The 20742-nt window shown below is 36.7% G+C and overlaps 1 protein-coding gene across 1 annotated transcript in view; it reads right to left on the bottom strand.

The window, feature by feature from the left end:
- The window catches only part of GTF2F2 (general transcription factor IIF subunit 2), a 147446-nt gene that overhangs the window by 10684 nt on the left and 116020 nt on the right, over positions 1-20742 (bottom strand). The window contains exons 6-7 of the mRNA XM_072783018.1: positions 10864-10963; positions 768-911 (exon numbers count right to left, since the gene is read on the bottom strand). Of these exons, the coding sequence (XP_072639119.1) occupies positions 768-911; positions 10864-10963 (244 nt within the window). The remainder of the gene's footprint in view (positions 1-767; positions 912-10863; positions 10964-20742) is intronic.

Genomic DNA, 20742 nt, shown 5'->3' with positions numbered 1-20742 from the left:
GATTAGAAATAACAGATTGTTAGCAAACAGGCACAAAAGTTTGGAGCAGGGATAAAAACTGATTATTTATAGAGCAAACGTAAACTTTCTAAAATATCAATTTAATAAATTTTTCCTTAAAAATGGTGAACAGGCCAACCCAAGCACCACCTCAACAAGTGCCGAGGGGCAGTACAGTTCAAGTTTAAAAGGACCTAATATTAATGCTAAGTAAATTCTGATTAAATTTTAAAAATCCATTAGAGTGGGACGCCTGGGTGGCTCAGTGGTTAAGCGTCTGCCTTCAGCTCAGGGTATGATCCTGGGGTCCAGGGATCGAGTCCCACGTCGGGCTCCCTGCATGGAGCCTGCTTCCCCTCTGCCTGTCTCTGCCTCTCTTTCTGTGTGTCTCTCATGAATAAATAAAATCTTAAAAAAAAATCCATTAGAGAATAGCCCACAAGACAGGGATAAACACCCTCATCATGACAGATCAGTATGGCTCTTAAAAGAAGCAGTTCTTCTAGGGGGCACATTTTCAAATAAATAAAAGAAGTTGAGTGGTTCTGGGGAGAGGTAGGGGAACAAAAGAAAGACTAGAAATAGTACAAAGACTTTAGACTTAATGTCAATAATCAGTATGAAGACATCTTTTCTGAGTGTTGGAAATAAACCCGGACGTCAGCATAGGTGCATGTGAACTGCTTCATATATGACACCCTTCCTTCAGTAACATCGTCTACATGAAGTAGAACATATTTAAAGGATCAATGTGAGCAAGTACGTACCACAGGCTGCTTTGTGATGTCCACCAAGTCCTTAAGATTATAATACTGATGTTTCTCAAATGCCGAAAATAGCATGTCTAAAACGTGTTGTTTATCAGCTCGAGCTCGTTTTCCATCTTCTTTCTTTTTCCTTTCATATTCAATCTAGGTGCAAACAGCAAAAAGTAATAAAGGCATGAATTCAACATGGTCATTTTGAAAGACAGGCATTCTCTTTTTAGCCGCCCCCTCCAAAAAAAACCCGATTAATTTCAAGCAGCAAGGCAGCAGATTAAAGAGCACTGGGTTCAGAACCTGGGTCTTTACTGCTCCGGGGGCTCCTCAGACCTTGAGGGATCTAAAAAGGTATTAACATGCCTGCTCGTAAACCAACTTCATTCCTTCCTAAGGCTTTATATAATGTCTCCATATGCCCCTATTTTAGTATATGTACTGCTGAAGCCAGCACTCCATATGCCCCTAAATAGCCTTTCCTTGCCAAATTTTACTATTGTAAAATAGTTTACCTAACAGATGCAGTTTGATAGGTAGCATCTTTCAAAGTTGAGGTTTTTCAAGACAGGTAGGGGATTGAAAGGCAGGCAGGTTACATAAGTTCTCTAGGAAGTGCAAAGTTTAAGAAGCACTAGCAAAAGGAAAAGAACATGGGCAGTGAGGAGGCCTTTTCTCCTTCTGACTCAGGGTGTTTCCTTGAACGTGTTTCTTCTCTCATAAAATGAAGTAAGCTTACTAATAGAAAAGGATAAATACATACTCAGTACCAGGCACAAGCAAACTGTTTTTCCAAAATCCCCATTTTATCTTCGAACATTCATGTGAACTCTAAAGTGTCACCTGTATAATACACTTTTATTTGTAATATAAAAATAAAATACCTCCCATTAAAATAAAAATGACACTCTAGGAGCAAGTGGTATATTTGTCCTGTAGTTTTATGTACTTCTATGCATACCAGTTTGAAAGCAATGGCATTAAAAGAATGTATAAACTCTCCGAGACAGATATTTGATAAAGAGATTTGAACATTTGTTTAAAAAAAAGAAAAAAAATTACTTTTTATTAGGCAACCTACTGAATGGGAGAAGATATTTGCAAATTATATATCCAATAAGGAGTTAATATCCAAAACATATAAAGAACTTTTACAACTTAACACCAAAAAAGACCCCACTCCAATCTGAAAAATGAGAAGAGGACCTGAGTAGACATTATTCCAAAAACAAACATATGACCAACAAACACAAAAAAAGATGCTCAACATCACTAATTTTCAGTGAAATACAAACTGAAACCACCTTATACCTGTCAGGATGGCTAAAATCAAAAAGGCAAGAAGTAGTAAGTGTTGGCAAGGATGTGGAGAACAGGGAACTCTCGCACACTGCTGGTGGGTTTATAAATTAGTATGCTGTGAAAAACAGCATGGAGGTTCCCCAAAAATTAAAAATTGAAATGCCATATGATCCAATAAATCCACTTTTGGTTATTTACCCAAAGAAAATGAAAACACTAAATCAAAAAGATATGTGCATCCTGTGTTTATTGCATTATTTACAATAGCCAAGATATGGAAGCAACTTAAGAGTCCATCAGTAGACAAATGGCTAAGAAAAATGTGGTGTGCATGTATACACACATACCCACCGAGGAATATTATGCAGCCATTAAAAGGACGGGATTATGCCATTTGCAACAACACAGATGGACCTAGAGGGTATTATGCTGAGTGAAGTAAATCAGACTGAGAAAGACAGGTACTATATAACTTCACTTGTGTGGAATTTAAAAAACAAATGACTAAACAAACAAAAAGAATAAGACCTATAAATGCAGGACAAAAAAATAAATAAATGCAGGACAGCAAACTGATGGTTGCCAAGGGGAAGAGGGGTGAAAAGATAGGCAAAATGGGCAAAGGGGAGTGGGAGATACAGACTTTCAGTTATGGAGTAAGTCATAGGAATAAAAGGTAAGGAATAAAAGGTAAGGGAACAGTATAGGGAACACAGTCAATGGTACCGTCATAGTGTTGTAAGATGACAGATGGTAGCCACACTTGTGGTGAGCTGGGCGTAGCATAATTTACAGAGAAGGTGAATCACTATACAGTACACCTGAAACTAATGTAACATCAGCTATACTCAAATAAGAAAAAATTTTTAACTTCTTCTTTATTGCAAACATGCAACTCATATTCACTCTCTCCAGTTGGTTAAGCTTTTAATTTTTTTTTTTATTTTATTTATTTACTTATGATAGTCACAGAGAGAGAGAGAGAGGCAGAGACACAGGCAGAGGGAGAAGCAGGCTCCATGCACCGGGAGCCTGATATGGGATTCGATCCCGGGTCTCCAGGATCGCGCCCTGGGCCAAAGGCAGGCGCCAAACCGCTGCGCCACCCAGGGATCCCAAGCTTTTAATTTTTAAAGAGATGCTTCATTTTGATGAAGCATAAAGCATATTAGAGGAAATACATGTAAACTGCAGCAGCCCACCTAGTAAATAAAGCATCAGCAGGCTGGGTGAAAGCTGCCAGAGAACAACCTCCTGTGCATCAAATGGAATTAACTATAATCTAGGGACTAGCTTAAAAAAAGAAAAAGAGGGATCCCTGGGTGGCGCAGCAGTTTAGCGCTTGCCTTTGGCCCAGGGCGCGATCCTGGAGACCCGGGATCGAATCCCACGTCGGGCTCCCGGTGCATGGAGCCTGCTTCTCCCTCTGCCTGTGTCTCTGCCTCTCTCTCTCTCTCTGTGACTATCATAAATAAATAAATTTAAAAAAAAAAGAAAAAGAAATGTATTTCGAAACATACAACTAAATTACTGTATAAATTCCAGCCTCATATAGTTAAGTTTATTCTCTATATTTTAACAATAGAGGTTATAAAAGAGATAAAATTCAGTTTTTATTGATGTTAAACCCAGAAGTATATCTTATACATAATCAGAGACTTTCAATTAGTGGCAAAGGTAATAGACAACAGTGAGTATCTATTCTTCAATTAAATAGAATTGGGAGATAGGGATAAAGAACCAACTTAATTGTCTTAGTTTTTTTCGATATGTGTACCTTGGGAATAAAACTCAAAATCCATTAAGCTCAACTGATTAGGCATGGACTGCATTAAGATATAGGCAAAATAAGATAATCTCTTTCAAAAGGTATTCCTTTCTTAGGATTCATATATTAAAATATACAGAGGGGGCTTTGCACATTTTAAATATAGTAATAGCAGAGCACACAGCTAGCTACCTTTGGACAAGATCATGATGCGGAGAGAGGTGCAAATGCATTAACAAAGGGCTGTGTTGTTGGGGAGGAATGAAATCTGACCAGTCTCAAGATCTCTGGGTGGCAAAAGCATGAAAGAAACAACTATGGAAAGCTGCACGGGATTAGAGAAGAGTGACTAGAAGAGCTAGAAGCAAGACTGGAGAGGAGAGAGACCAGAGCAATCCATGACCAAGGAGAAAATCTAAGTCTTCCCAATGTGGAGAATATGGAAAAACAGGCAAAAACATGCATGTAGGTACAAAGGCAGAAGTAGAGTGGCTGTCCCAATTCAGTGAGAAAGGAGGCTGAAGAGGTGGCATAGACTAACAGGGATGAACCTGAGGTCCATTCAAGAATTTTCTCTCTAGGGTCAAAAGAAGGACAGAAGTAGGGTGCCTGGCTGGCTCAGTCACTAGAGTATGTGACTCTTGATCTTGAGGACATAAATTATTAGTTCAAGTCCTATGTTAAGTGTGGAGCTTACTTTAACAACAACAACAACAACAAGAAGACAGAAGCAAGAGAAGAGCTACATCAGGAAGAAAGCAAGCATGATAGGCCAGGATGAGACCCACAAATCCAAACAGGAGGGTTTTTGTATTAGAGAAACATCATGAAATGCCTTAAGGGATTAATATTTTAAGGTCCGCTTTGCTGACCAGTATCTAAAATGTTTTTTTTTCTGTTTACAATTGTACTTAGTTTGCATCCTGAAACCCCCCCCCCCCTCTACTGTTGCACCTCACTTGAATAGTTGCATGTTTTGTATTAAGATGAACAATCCAGAAAAGGGGACTGCTAAAAGAGAGAAAGAGAGTGAGGGAGGAGTCTTTTCTAGGAGATGAAGTTATTACTTATAGTAATAATATATAAATAATATATATATAATACTAAAGTAATAACTTTAGTCAGGTGTGGGATAAGAAAAACTGAACTTGGATCGAGAAAAATAAAGGGAGACAAAATCAGATTAAGGAAGGGGAAAGAAAGCCTACATACAGCCTTCCCATCGGCTTCAGTGGGATGTGGGCCAGAGGCCACAGGTCCTCAAGAAAAATAAAACAAAGGAAGTCAGGACCCCGCAAAGGTCTAGTGTTCAGCATTTGTACTCTGCACAAAGCCCCCATTGCATGATACCCTATGCGTCCTCTCGTCCGTCCCAGCTTTAATTTATGCTGAGAGAAGGAGGAAGAGTTAAATTCAGGAAACAGTAAAGAGAAGCAGTGGTATATTCAGCTTCTACCCTTAGTAGAGTCTTCCTTGTGTGAAATGCTTGGAGAAGCTAGTAAGATTAATAGGAAAAAATGTTTTCAAATACTGACAATCCCCAACTTCTGATGGTTCGACTTATTGAGATGGTGCAAAAGCAATACGCATGCAGTAGAAACCATAATTTGATTTTTGAATTTGGATCCCTTCCTGGGCTAGCAATATGCTATACAATCCTCTCTTGTGGTGCTGCGCAGCGGGAGCCACCTGTAGCTCCCAGCCAGCCATGCTATCACCAGAGTAAACAACCCATATACTTAAAACCATTCTGTTTTACTTTCAGTACAGTACTCGATATATTATGTGAGATCTTCTTCAACACTTCATTATGAAATGGGCTTGGTGTTAGAGGACTTTGCCCCAGTGCAGGCTAACATAAATGTTCTTAACCACATGTAAGGTAGGCTAGCCTAAGCTATGGTATTTGGTAGGTTAGACGTATTAAACACATTTTTGACTTACAATATTTTCAATTCTGACTGAAACCCCACCAAATATTGAGGCAGATCTATTAGGAAACCTGCTGATAAAGCAAGATGGCTCAATTCAGAGAGGGCATACGCTCTATCTAATTGGTAGTGGAAAGAAAAGTCTTTTAAGTGTTTGTATCAAGTATAGTATTAAATCTTTTTTGATAATGTCTAATACAGACTCAATCTAAATTCTGCTCTGTAGTAGCAAGTAGTTCCAATGGATATATGTATAATTAAAATTATACATAATATCTATGTACATATGCCTAATTATTTTAAAGGGTCATTGAAACAGTAATAACCATACACATACACATGTACATATGCATATGCATTACACAAATACATAGACATATGCACAATTATTTTTAAAATGGTCATTGAATTATTAATAACTAACCTTATACTCAGGACACAACTAAGATCCTGAGGTAGCTTTTTTATTCACTTGATCTTAGCCAAAAGGCCAAGAAGCGATGGTAGCTTTTTTTTTTTAACTAAACAGTACAGAAATGGTCATCTTAATATTGTACTTACAATGTTGTACTACTGATAAAAAAAATTAATTTTCCAAATAAACTACAGATGATATGAATAGTCTATTAAGGAGAAGACTACAGTGTTGCAATAATGTTATTTCTTCTCTTTTTAACTCTTTTCTCTTTGGGAATTCTGTTTTGTACTGGTGCATCAACATGGTAAAGGAAATAATGCTACTCAAAACAGTTACATATCTAAATGGTTAGCAGCCACTACAAAATATTAGGATAGTTATTAGACTAGAAATGGCTATTACGTGTATTTTAATTACCAACATTATAACTGCCCCAGTGACCACAGATCACTGCACAACCAGCTGCATAGAAATAATTGTCAATTTAGACAATTAATAGTCAACCATATATATAAATTTATCTATGTGCTATTGGTGAGTGGAAAAGGTTTTGGGGGGTAAATTTAGAAAGAACTTTAAATTTAGTCTCCAATTAAAAATTTTACAATCCAAAAAAGAAAAAATCTATCATACACAATTAAATTTTCTTTCACAACAGAAAACAAATTATTCAAGACTAAAATGCAACTAAATGTTGAAATCCATTGTGGTATGTTACATTCAACCATCATTACTGAAACCTTAATCACTGACTAAAATTATAAAAGCCACCCACCACCAATTAAAATACTGTAATACAGATGTCTGTAAATTTCTAGATTGTTGTTTGCAGAAATACTTTGACTGCTTTGTCAAGGTAGTCCTTGTGGAAGCTTTTAACTTTTGAAGGGAGCATGACAGCCTTGAATATCATTCATGGTTTGCATTTAAGTTCTTATAAACTAAAGCTTCTATTTCTGCCTAGTGTGTTATCTTTTGGGAGGAAATTAATTCTTTAGAGTCACCGAGTTCTTGGTGTGCAAATTCAAATGGGTAAAGCATGAAGCGTATCTCTACTAACACTAGGCAAATGCTGCTGAAAAGCCTTTATGATATAGTCCTGTAGGCATCTATTATTCACTGAGCAAAATTCTAAATTTGTACATAAAAAAACAAACCCAGCACAAAAAAAAAAAAAAAAAAAACCCCAAACCAAACAACCTTCATTTTGAAGACCAACAAAGTCAGTTGCCACACCTGAGGAAACAGAGTGCGTATAAAAATAAATTTTCTTTCTAGTTCTTGGGGATTTACCTCAAGATTTTAAGTAATCATTCAACTTCCTCTAACAATAGTTTTCTAGTCAAGTTTTTCTAATTCTTTATCACTTTCTGGCCAAGAGTTCTTGCCAGGAACGTGTATTTTCCTTGTAGAAGAGAATTATTTTCGTAATAACATTTTCTCCTCTCTAGCTTACTTTAAGAATATAGTATATAATATATGTAACATTCAAAATATGTGTTATTTATATTGCCACAAAAGCTTCCAATCAACAGTAAGCTATTAATAATTAAACTTTTGGGGAGTCAAAAGTTATGCATGGATCTGACTGTGTGTGTGTGTGTGTGTGTGTGTGTGTGTAAGGGGGAGGGGGTGAGAACCCCTAACACCTGCATTAAGAGTCAACCATATATATAAATTTATCTATGTGCTATTGGTGGGTGGAAAAGGTTTTGGGGGGTAAATGCAAGGTGGGTTCTTTCTGATGGAAAGCAGGGATATAATTTTAAAAATATATATGCCATTTTCACCCCCTTGTTCAATTTTTGCAGAGAATTTTTTCCTTACATCTATCCTAAAAATTGTATTCAAAGAACCTCAACTGTTACAATGAAATACCAGGCTCCATGTTTATATATTCCACCTGGTAAAACTTTGAAAATATTTCAACATTATATTGAACTCAAAATTTTTATAGAACATCTTGATTATGTAACCTTTAAGTCATTCTCATTGAATTATGTTGTTTCTCAATCTTTTAAAAAATCAAAGTCTCCTTCCAATAAAAATAACAGAAGCCTTATACTTTTTCTATAGGTGATATACTATAATACTGAATATATTTTTAAAAGCTCTGCAGGTGTCTCCATTCATTCTGATACATTCCTATGGGGGGGGGGGGAATCACTAAATATTCAGATAATGCAACTTGATAGATTACAGTCAATCTTTATTTTTGTGCACACAAAATTTTTCCAAAGATTAATATATGGCTCATTGCTAATAACTACATTAGTATGACTCACTGATACCACGACAACCTTAACAAAGGCTGATACCATGAACTGCCACTTAATGTTAAAAAGTCTTTAAAGTGAATGATATAGCATTACATTAGGATATAGAGTTCAGAATACAACATATTCAAACTTACTTTAGTAGTAAAAAAGAAAATATATAATCATCCTAAGAATATGAAATTTGAAAAGTCTTCTATACCAGCCAAGTGGTTATAGAGCCAATATCACTAAGAAATGAACTTTGATACTAGCAAAGTGCCAGCTTTGCTTGACCTAAGAAAGAAAGATTTTCCTTTTGTCTCATCAATGGTGGAAGTCGCTCACCATGGCTAGGTACTAACAGTCTTTCCTAGCTTTCTTACTTTTTATATTCCAACAAAAAAGTTTTATTGCCCACTGTAACAATTCAGGCAAAATATATATGCTCACTATGATGATTCCAACAATTCAAAAAAGACTTTATAAAGACAAAAATTAGGATAAAATCAATCTAGCTCCTATCATCCAAAGATACTGACCATTAATGTATTTAATCTTAATTTTGGACTTTTGTTTCCAATCTTAGCTTATTTTAAACAACAGAGAAAAACACTACTGTGTATCTACCTTTGGGCCCTTGTCTTTCTATGATACATTCTTAGATACAAGACTGCTGGTTTAAGGATATATCCTTTATGGTGCCTTTGACACAAATTACCAAACTTCTCTCCAGAAAGGTTATATCTCTTTATAGTTTATGGTAAGTATGATCTTTCTTGTCCTTACTGTGATAAAAAAGAAGCCAACAAGGTAGACTTTTATCTATGTGTCTCAATCAAGAGACAACATATAAATACCCCTCTCTTGGATTATCTGACATGCAGCCTGTCCTCTTCTTTAGTTTTCCATTTCCCTGAAAGCATAACGAGAGGCTGTAAAATGAAAGCCTGGCTGGATGCAAATGAACTTTGACTTGCTTTATTTTATCCACATAGCACAGTAATTTTTAAAATCTGAATGTCTTTAAAAGAAGGGGCATGTACACTCCAGTTCATCATAGTCCCTACCATTTTACCTTCTTAAATTTTAGCACTCTGCTCACTGAAGAGGCCTGCTTGGCTCTGTAGGCATCTGCTACCTCTCATGTAAAATAACCATAAGAAACTCAAATATCATAAAGTAGTGGTTTGACAAATACTAATCTGTGACACCTAAATCTGGATACTTAAGGCCAGTCTTAAAAGGGGATTATTTCTTCCTAAACACTGTATCAAGAGGAATATTAAGCAACAAAGCAGGACACAAGATATCAACTGTTGTTACTTAACTTGGGTTCATTGTATTTTCAGAAAATCATCACGTTTTTCCTTAAATTACAGGCATTTCAAGACCCCAAATCCTTGCCCTTTTAGTATTTCTAATGACCTGCGGCAATATAACATAGTGGTTAATTAAGAGCATGGCTCTTAAACCAGACTGCCTGGGTTCAACACCTGGATTCATTAATTACTGGCTGTGTGACCTCAAGGAAGCTAACCTCTTGGTGGTGTCTTCATTACTTCATCTGGAAAATGAGGATAATAGTAGTAGCTACTTCATAGGGTAGGTATGAAGACTAAATGCATCATATGAAGCATGCAGAACAGTACCTGGCACACAGTATGTATACATGTGTGTGTTGTATATTATATATGTAGTACATGCAAGATATACTTCAATAAAAATGGTTAAGAAAAAATACAGGCAGTTCTCACTTTGCATGATAGTATGAGACCATAAAAATGTCGATGAAAGTTGAAACTATGCAAAGCAATCTTAATAATCAATGGGGGAAATTACCATTGTTCCAGACTTTTAAAATTCTTGTCAATATATTAAAAATTCCCAGTTGTAAAGGCATGGAAAATTGAAAAAATATTAAAACTAGTATTTATTAAGGACACTGTAATTTAAAACATTAAAAACACTGAAAAATGAAGTGTTTTATTCCTTTGAAAAATTTATCAAGAGTAGTTTGAACAATGGTTGCCTTCTTCTCATTCTCATTGTTTAACTTAAGATGCAAAGTGAACACCTTCTCCACACCAGGCAAACTGTCGTATTCCTTACTCAGTCTAGGTAACTCAAACATCTAATAGCAGGTATGTGACAAAGGTCCTTTTGTTTTTATTTTTTAAAGATTTTATTCATTCATGAGATACAGAGAGAGACAGAGAGAGAGAGGCAGAGACACAGGCAGAGGGAGAAGCAGGCTCCATGCAGGGAGTCCGACGCGGACTCAATCCCAGGTCTCCAGGATCTGGCCCTGGGCTGAAGGCAGCACTAAACTGCTGAGCCACCCGGGCTGCCCAGGTCCTTTTAAAACCTGAGTCTATGATACAGAAAAGAATAAAGATGTAACAGAATGAATAAAGACATGAAGACTTACATTGTATTGATGATTAGCAACAGGTTTATAATTGGTTGTCACAACTTTGTCCAGTTGTTGTGATAGCCTTACGGGTTTGGAAGATTCTTCTATTTGCAATCTGAAAAACAGAAGGCATTATTAATAAACTTATTCATTAGTGAAACTTGAAGAGATATTTCCATTAATTCTTGTTACTCAATACTTAACATATAAAAAAGTAACCTTAGAAGCTATACCAACCTTAATAATAATACTTCAAAAACACACTGAATGTATATGACTGTAATGCAGAAACCATAACACAAGCTAAACATATAAACCATCTCATCATAATTCAATGACTTGTTTCTAATCCTAGACTATATAGACAAATCTTAACTACTAAAACCAAGAAGCTAGTCAGCTTTAAACTTCTGGGGAAAAAATCTGCAAGTAAAAATGAATTATTTTAAATTATATGGCATAAAACTAATCAAGTTATTCAAAATTCCATTTGCTTGATAAGAGATAAAGATAAAAAGATAATATGCTGACACTCAGTTCTAATGGTTGCTTTACCGGAGAGCACAGATACAGAACATTTCCATCATCAAAGAAACTTCTCTTGGACAGCACTAGTAGAGAACTATTGCAGATCTCCATCTAAATTAAAATATAATTCAAAATACTACCTCTGGGGAAAAGCCATAAACATATTATTTTAAATTCTTTTGTTCAATAGAACAGGAACTAAAAATAATTTTCATTTAAAATTCCTTTAAAGGGATCCCTGGGTGGCGCAGCGGTTTAGCGCCTGCCTTTGGCCCAGGGCGTGATCCTGGAGACCCGGGATCGAATCCCACGTCGGGCTCCTGGTACATGGAGCCTGCTTCTCCCTCTGCCTATGTCTCTGCCTCTCTCTCTCTCTCTCTATCATAAATAAATAAAAATAAATAAATAAATAAATAAAATTCCTTTAAAAATCACAACTTGCAGTATAAAAAGTATCTGTTTTTATAACATTCTCATTATTTTATTCCTTGCATAAGTTAATTACCTATTTGCTTCTGGGATGCCTGGGTGGTTCAGCAGTTGAGCATCTGCCTTTGGCTCAGGGTGTGATCCCAGAGTCCCGGGATTGAGTCCTACATCGGGCTCCCTGCATGGAGCCTGCTTCTCCCTCTGCTTATGTCTCTGCCTCTCTCTCTGTGTCTCTCATGAATAAATATATAAAATCTTAAAAAAATATATATCCATTTGCTTCTATTTTTGGTATGTAACACCAAGTCACTTTGAAGAATTTAGATACACAGCAACTACTTCTTCAAATGTGAAAGTTACAAATACTATATACATTTTGGTTTTACTGTGATTCCCAAATTCAGTATAGTCATTCCTGTATTGAAACAAATATTTAAATTATTCCAATTATTTATAAACCAAATTATATATAAACCCAATTATTTCTATAATTTAATACACAAAATGATTATTTCATAAAGCGTAACAAAAGTACTCTAGAAATGTCTTTAGAAATTAGTGTATGTGTAACCATAAATCATACAATGTTACTTAGCTTCTCATGAACCAAACATACTTTCTGTGAACGACGAAGAAAGTACTAGGGGTCTAGAAGGGGGACGTCCACCCAAAGATGGACTTGGACTTAGACTCCTTCAGTGGCCTCTTAACTATTTTTGGATGAAGCACAAGGTCCTTTGTATGACTTCATATCTCTTGGGATCTGGTTCCTGCTTATCTCTCCAGCTTTGTCTACCATTCTCCAACATCTGTTTCAGACTGCAGCTGTGCTATGCCCGTATTTTAGTGGAAGCCTCTTGCTGCCTATTATCTAGCAAGTGTTTACTGGGTGCCTATCTCAGGCAGGCACCGGTTTAGAGGTTGAAAATGCAGCAATAAAGAAAAGACTTGTTCTAGTGGAAGACCAACATTAAATAAATGCTTATCTATTAACTAACTGCAGAACTAAAAAGGGGCAGAGAGTTGGTATTATGACAAGTGACTGCATGCTGCTATAAAGTAAACATTAACCCCAGTGTGTACACTTCAAGGTAAGCTGGAGCAGGACTGCCCATGCTTTTAAGAGGTGAGGCAAAAAAGATTGGGTGGAAATGACTCCTCCGAGCTGAGAAGACATCTCAAAGTGACTAAGAAAGAAACAAGTGAGTGAAGACAAGTGTAGGAATGTTTACAAGGAGTTAGAACTAAGCATATAGAACTCCCTGAGGGAAAAAAAGCCACACACACTAGTGGCAGCCTGTCTCTGAAAACCTCTTTGTATTAATCTTGGCCCTATCCCCTACCAGAATCAGTTCTCAGGGAGTTGGCCTCTCTAAATGGTAATCTATCTGTTACGCTTCCACTAAATTATCTTCCCTGTTTCAATCACTGCACTCCATAATTTGATCTTATGAGACATTCAAGGAGGGAGGCATGTACTAGCTCTTCCTCCCACATTAAATGATTGTTCCCATTACTTCACAATTTGAAAATTCCTTGGGGTTTCAGTTTGTTTAGGTAAGTGCTTCTTTATAAGTGGTAACTTATTCTTGTCATACTCTTACACTTGAGTTTATTTGCAGGCACTGCATCCTGATTCAGGTTCAGGTGGCATACTTTCATTTCCTTTCAATTCTAGTGCAAGAGCTCTAAAAGCCAATGCTGTCATCCAGTGTCATGCCATTTTTATCCTCAAAGTAGCTCATCTTTTAAATATAGAAAACATTGAATTAACTTTTTAAAAATAAAGAGTTCACATAAAAACTTAACCTTCCTATTATGTATTTATTTATTTAAAAAAGATTTTATTTATTCACGAGAGACACAGAGGGAGAGGCAGAGACACAGGCAGAGAAAGAAGCAGGTTCCCTGCGGGGAGCCTGATGTGGGACTCCAGCCCAGGACCCAGGACCCTGGGATCACACCTTGAGCCAAAGGCAGATACTCAACCACCGAGCCACCCAGGTGTCCCCCTATTATGTATGTAAAGCATCAACTTCAAGGGTTTTGTTTTAACTAAAAGAGGGGATCTTATGATTCAAAACTCAAAAGGTTAATTGAAGGACTGAATATGTAACATATTTTTTTTGTAACATATTTTTAAAGAACTAAGCCTTAATACACTTTAATAAACCTTGAATAATTTAAAATCGGTTACCAGTGTTCTTTACTTAACACAAATAAATTCATTTAACATTATCTCACAAAGTGTCAGAAAACTTTGCAACTCCACTTCACCACTGAACAATGCACTTAATTAAACATCACTGACCTCAACATGCCTTCAAAGTCAAAATAAGGTTTATCTGGATTTGCACAAAATAATAACATTTGGATAAAGCTGAACAGCAAAGTACATATAGAGGTGGTAGGCTGGACTGAGAACAAACTAAAAGTTTCACTGTCCCGACCATTTTAAAAAAGGGGGCTTGGGATGCTTGGATGGCTCAGTTGATAAAGTGTCTGCCTTCGACTCAGGTCATGATCCCAGGGTCCTGGGATCAAGCCCCGTATTGGGCTCCCTGCTCAGCAAGGGGAGGGGAGTGTCTGCTTCTCCCTCTGCTTTTCCCTCTCTCTCTCTCTCTAATAAATAAATAAAATCTTTTAAAAAATGAGTCTTAACTTTTTCAGAAAAAAATTTTAAATATGGTGTTATTGTCAAGAAACTGTAACACAAAAACCATAACCTGTGATCACTTAGATGCAGCCAGATCTTATTTTACCTTTGTTTTATAAACCATAAAAAAAAATACTTAGTGTTAATTACTACCATCATTTCAGGACAATTTAGAATATACTTCCACTCGTAGAAAGCTAGAACAATTATTGGTCTTTCTGGAATTATTATCTAAAGAACCAGTTTTATCTCTTATTTCTTCCCATCAAAGAAAAAGTTCAAAGGCTACATGACCTAAGAGCTACAATACTAACAAAACAATAACTATAGCAAATAATAGCAGACATTTAAAGAGCAATTATGTGCTGGAAACTGTGTTGAAAACTTTATCTACATCATCTCATTCTCACTCTTTCCTTATAGTAAGCAAAAAGAGAACTGGAACTCAGATCTTTCTTTTTCTTTTACCCCAAGTTTCAAGCAGTTAATCTATAATGTCCCTAATAGCATACAGTCCCTTTTCTACAGTCTTCTAAAAGGCCATATAGCAGAATAAATCTCTAATTAGATTCTTGCTATAAAATTAAAAAAAAAAAACTCACTGAGTTTGGTTAGTTCATAATAAGTAATTCTCTGTGACACTCATCAACCTGCCTACAACTAGCCCAATTACACACATACACACAGAAGAGCACATTTTCAACACTGAAAAAAAAAAAGTTTCCTATTAAGCTATGTCATGAGTCACTAGACTATAATCATGGTCCATAACCACCCTTATCAAAATCACTTAAGGATCCTCTTCATTATACTTTATTAATATTTACATACTATACTGGGAATTTGATTTTTAAATTATATATTTCAGGAATATAAAATCTATGTAAAAAAATAGTAACATAAACATCTCCAAAATAAAGGATGATCACTGTTAAAATCTAACAAAATGGGAAAAGTCAAATTCCCTTGCTCTAAAGATACAGGCAGACTATGGAAGACAAGTCTATGAATTTTAGTCACTAGATCCTCCGCCCACCTCCTTGGTAAGTACAGTTCAGCTCATGTAAAAGTAATTCAATAATTATTTGTTAAGCAAATGAACAAATGACACCACTACTGGACAATTAGATCACAAAAGAAAAGGGCAAAACCCATATTAAGAAATCCCACATTAATGCCTAATTTTATACATGCAGACTATTTTCATGCCTAAGCAGAAAACTCTAAGTAACACTGCCTTGACTAATCTAGTTATCAACTACAGAATTAAACAACTACAAGAAACAGTGAAAAACAAATGTTTCCACCAACAACAGCCAATGTAGGAGTCATTTGTGTTACAGCTGCATTTGATTGCAATCTATGCTATTCTTAAAATGACAGGTTTCACAAAAGAATGTGTATTTTCTTAAGATTTTTATTTCACTTTTTAAAGGGAAAAGTAAAGCAGTGAAAGTAAACAATGCCTCCAAGGGGGTAAGTAGTTTGACATTTGCAAGGTGAGAGAAAGAAAGGTCTCAAGGCAAGGAGAAACAGGAATAGCAGTGGAGCAACAGAACTGCCTATGAGTGAGAGCACATATACTTGACCCAAAGTCAGATAACAAGAAGGAAGTTTCAGAAGAAAGCCCAGCTTGGGAGCAAGCAGACAGAAGGCTGGGAAAAAGGCCAGGTGTAGTAATAAGGTGCACCCAGAGCTGATTTACTACTAAGAAAGGTTCTGGTGACATCTAGTTTTAATACGGTCCACTTATAGGAAGTTTTAATAGGACAGAGAAGAGTTTCTTGCTGGAAATATCACAGCAGCACATGTTAATCTGTTAGATGTGGATCTGAGTGACAATGAAGAAATTTTACAGCTTGCAATTGACAAGTAACTGAATTATATCCTTATCTGGCAGGGCTATTGGAAGGATTAAAGATAATAAATATGAAATTAAGTAATTTAAGTGTCTCTTACAAATATTTATTAATTATTTGTAAGCTTCATGAAAATAGGAACCTTGCTCATATCCCCAGGGCCTAGAATAGGCCTGTAGTATAAATGTGTTGAATAAATGAGAAAATAAAAGATGAAAAGAAAAGTTTTAAGCTGCAATCAGAGATGGCAATCTGGTGTCAAATCATAAGACCTGCAGCAATATACCTAACATTTAGACTGGGCATTGAAAAGAAGAGACTGTAAAATATATTAAGGTTTAATTTTCACTCTAGGAAACAGACACTTCATATCTACTTGCACTGTCTAATATACTAGCCACTAGCAATATGCAATTATTTAAATTAATTTAAGTTAAATTAAAACTTGGCTCTTCAGGCATACCAATCACATTTTAAGTGCCCAAAAGGCACATGTAGCTAATGTCAACATATTGGACAACACAGGTAAAGAACACTTCTATCCCTGCAGAAAGTTCGACTGGAGAATGACAAACCCAAATATCTACCTATCTACAGGAGCCTGTTAAGTAAAGTAGGAAGTACCAGTGAGAGATGGGGGCTGTGGTGAACTGGAAAACAGAGCACATGCTCCATCCCACGTGGGCAATAAGCACTTACTTGACAGTCTATAGGAATACAAGAAGAGTATTACCAGATCTTCTAATTACTCAAGAAAATGCAGAGTCAGATTTTTTTTTTTAAGATTTTATTTATTTATTCATGAGAGACACAGAAAGAGAGAGAGAGAGAGAGAGACACACACACACACACACACACACACACACAGGCAGAGGGAGAAGCAGGCTCCACGCAGGGAGCCCGACGTGGGACTTGATCCCGGGTTTCCAGGATCAGGCCCCGGGCTGAAGGCAGCACCAAACCGCTGAGCCACCCGGGCTGCCCCAGAGTCAGATTTTTGTATGAAAGCATTTAAACACTGCCAACAATTCAATTTTTCTAAAGTGCAAATCTTCCCCCTCCCCCACCCCCCAAAACAAAAATAACCCCTCAATACCAAAAAACATATATATTAGCTATACCAGGCCACTAGCTTGCAGCCCTCTGACATCTGTATTCCAGGGGAGTTTTTGCTTTTGGTTTTAAGCAAAGCAGCAGCAAAGAATTAAGAATTATTACTAGAAGCAGGAAAGTCACGACACAACTGTGTAATAACCATTTGCATCAAGACTGTAGCTTTGTTGAAGGACCAGCAATTCTTTCCACCTCTAATCCCATGTTCTTATTCTAAGGAGAATCTGTGAGCTGGCTGATAGGCTCTCCTAGATTGTTCTTGGTGGAGTGCATTCTGGCCAGTAATCAGACTAACAAAAAAATATCTCCTAAACAATACAGAAATTAGATAGTTTTTGGCTCTTTATAAAACTAGAAATTTCATATGATTCAACCTAACAGCTCTCACTAAGTGAAAGACTTAACAAGTTGAATTCTTCTACATGAGAATAGAATTCAAATTGCTAATTAGGTCCTAGCATAATAATGACCTGCCCATGATCCTACAGTTGTCAGAAGTAGAGGTGGGGGTGGGGTGGGGAGGAATTCAAGATTCCTTCTCCAGTGCTCTTTACCTATATCATAATTACATCTTAAATACAATGAAACAATCCAGATGTCTCAAGTTGTAAGTGTATACTATCCCAATTTAATGTATTTATAGCTATTTGAGAAAATGTACTAAGTTCCAAAATATGTCCATTACATTAGCTAGCACGGTATTCAGAAGAGGCCCTCAATGAGCAAGGGAATGATTCACACTTGGACTTTGTTTTCTCCTTAGATTCTTTTTTTTTTTTTTTTAATTTTATTTATTTTATGATAGTCATCAGAGAGAGAGAGAGGCAGAGACACAGGCAGAGGGAGAAGCAGGCTCCATGCACCGGGAGCCCGATGTGGGATTCGATCCTGGGTCTCCAGGATCGCGCCCTGGGCCAAAGGCAGGCGCCAAACCGCTGCGCCACCCAGGGATCCCTCTCCTTAGATTGACAGAAAAACAGCCACCGACAAGTTTGGGTATGTGTTGAGTTAAGTAAAATAAATGACAGTCCGTGTAATGAAGACATTTTATTAAGGGTCTCGTTCTTGTTTTTTTAATTACTGCCTAATTTCTATTTTTCACTGAAACACTGTAAAACTGTCAATCTATTACCAAATTTTCACTTCTCTAGTGTCACCAGCATTTCAGAGACTATCGCTGCTAAACAACATAAAATCTCCACTCAACAGTCCAAAATATAAATATCTTGCCTCCTGCCAAAATATCATCATCTTGCATAGTTTCTCCTTTTCTCTTATATTCTTTCCTTATACAATATGTTTATTAGCTTGAACTTGGAAGGCAAGTTCGATCAGTGGGTACCTTTACATTACTTCTAGGTCATCAGGGCTCTAGTTGTGTGCAAGTACAACAGACACACACATTGGAGGAAGGGGACCAGGAAGACAGCACACAGAACAACTAGCTCTAATGAGTCTAGAAAACAACAGGATGCCTCAAGTGCGCGGTGGCTGAAGGTTTTGTTCAAATGATTATCAGTTCTGGTCACTTGCAATTTATCTATTATGATTTTTTTCCTTAGTCCAGTCAGGCATGCTTTTTTATACCAGCTCATGAAGCAAGTTTCTTTTCACCTTGGAAAGTTTGGATTCCACTTTAAGATGGGGAAGGGAAGGAAGGAGAGGGGCAGGCAGAAAGGAAAGAGGGGGCAGAAGGAAGGGACAGCACTTATTGGAAGAAACCTGCTGCTGCTGCTGCTTTTCCTGTTAATCAGATACTCCAGTCACTATTTTAGTATAGGCATAAAGTAGAAATACATGAGAAGAAAAAAGGTCACCTAATTAGGGACCATTTATTTGACAAAAATACTTAAATTTCATTCTTTAAGAAGTTTTTATTTTATTTCCCTTCTCCAAATTCCAATGAAAGTAAAAGGCCTAAATAATTTGGTACAGTTCCCAGGGGAGTGGGCAAAAGCTTATCAAGAGGACCACTAATATTTATAACTCGATATTCAAAAGAACAAATCTTTCATATTCAGTTTCATGCCAATATTTTACATTAAAAAAAAATGAGAGACTAAGAGCAAATCTATGGCATACTGCAAGACCTTGAACAATGCTTAGTCTACAAAGAATGTACCATACCATGGATGATATGGTAGGGTCTGAAACCATACTCTGGTTTTAAGTTCCAGTTCTACCACCAGGTATGACCTCGGACACGTTAGTCAACCTCTTGGTGCCTTCATGGGAAAAACTGAGATTTACAACAACAGAAATAAGGGAGATGATCTTTATAAAACACTGTCACTAAGTGTGCATTCATTACACTGTAGTGGTTATTATTATTATTATTATTATTACTCAAGTAGCCACATGAAACAAAAATATATGGGGATTATTTGAAAACAACTTTTAGGGCAGCCCCGGTGGCGCAGCAGTTTACCGCCGCCTGCAGCCTGGGGTGTGATCCTGGAGATCCGGGATCTAGTCCATGTCGGGTTCCCTGCATGGAGTCTGCTTCTCCCTCTGCCTGTGTCCCAGCCATTCTCTCTCTCTCTCTCTCTCTCTCTCTGTCTCTGTCTCTCAATAAATAAATAAATAAAATCTAAAAAAAACAACAACACAAACTTTTAATTATTATCTGGTTTACCAACTGGATCTTAAAATCAAGACCTGTGTTTATTCTAAAAGGGGATATTTGGCTACATCAGATTAAAAGTTCTTTTCTCTGATCTCCTCTGATGTTTTCAAGGCTAAGAAAATTTCTTCCTGGGGCACCGGGTGGCTTAGTCAGTTAGGTGTCTGCCTTCAGCTCAGGTCATGATCCCAGAGTCTTAGGACTGCACCCCATATTGCGCTCCCTGCTCAGCAAGGAGCCTGCTTCCCCTTCTCCCTCTGCCTGCACCACTCCACCTACCTGTGCTCTCTCTGTCAAATAAATAAATAAAATCTTAAAAAAAGAAGAAAATTTCTTCCTAAATGCCATTCAGCAGCAGGTAAAACATGTAATGCTCATAAGAGGTACTAATTATAACTTAACCATAGCACCAAAAGACATATAAAAATATGATAGCTTACAGTTTTGAGTAAGTCTACATCTGATTTTTAAAATTCGCTGAATTATTAGATGTAGTCAAATATTTTTAGGTTTAATCTTTAGGGCACTCAAATCATATATAACTTTCAACCAGTAGTGACCAGCAGCACACTTATCTAAGTTTCATAAAAGTAGAAAACTACATTTGAGGAGACATCTCTTTTAAGTCATACAGGTAACTCAACCATTTTTAAACTATCTCAAAAATTATCTTCCCCCTCTTACTC

The sequence above is a fragment of the Canis lupus genome, chromosome 17 (assembly GCF_048164855.1).
Source record: "Canis lupus baileyi chromosome 17, mCanLup2.hap1, whole genome shotgun sequence".
In the NCBI taxonomy this organism is placed as follows: domain Eukaryota; kingdom Metazoa; phylum Chordata; class Mammalia; order Carnivora; family Canidae; genus Canis; species Canis lupus.
Note: the sequence above shows the minus strand (reverse complement) of the source record. Positions and strands in the feature narration are given on the sequence as shown.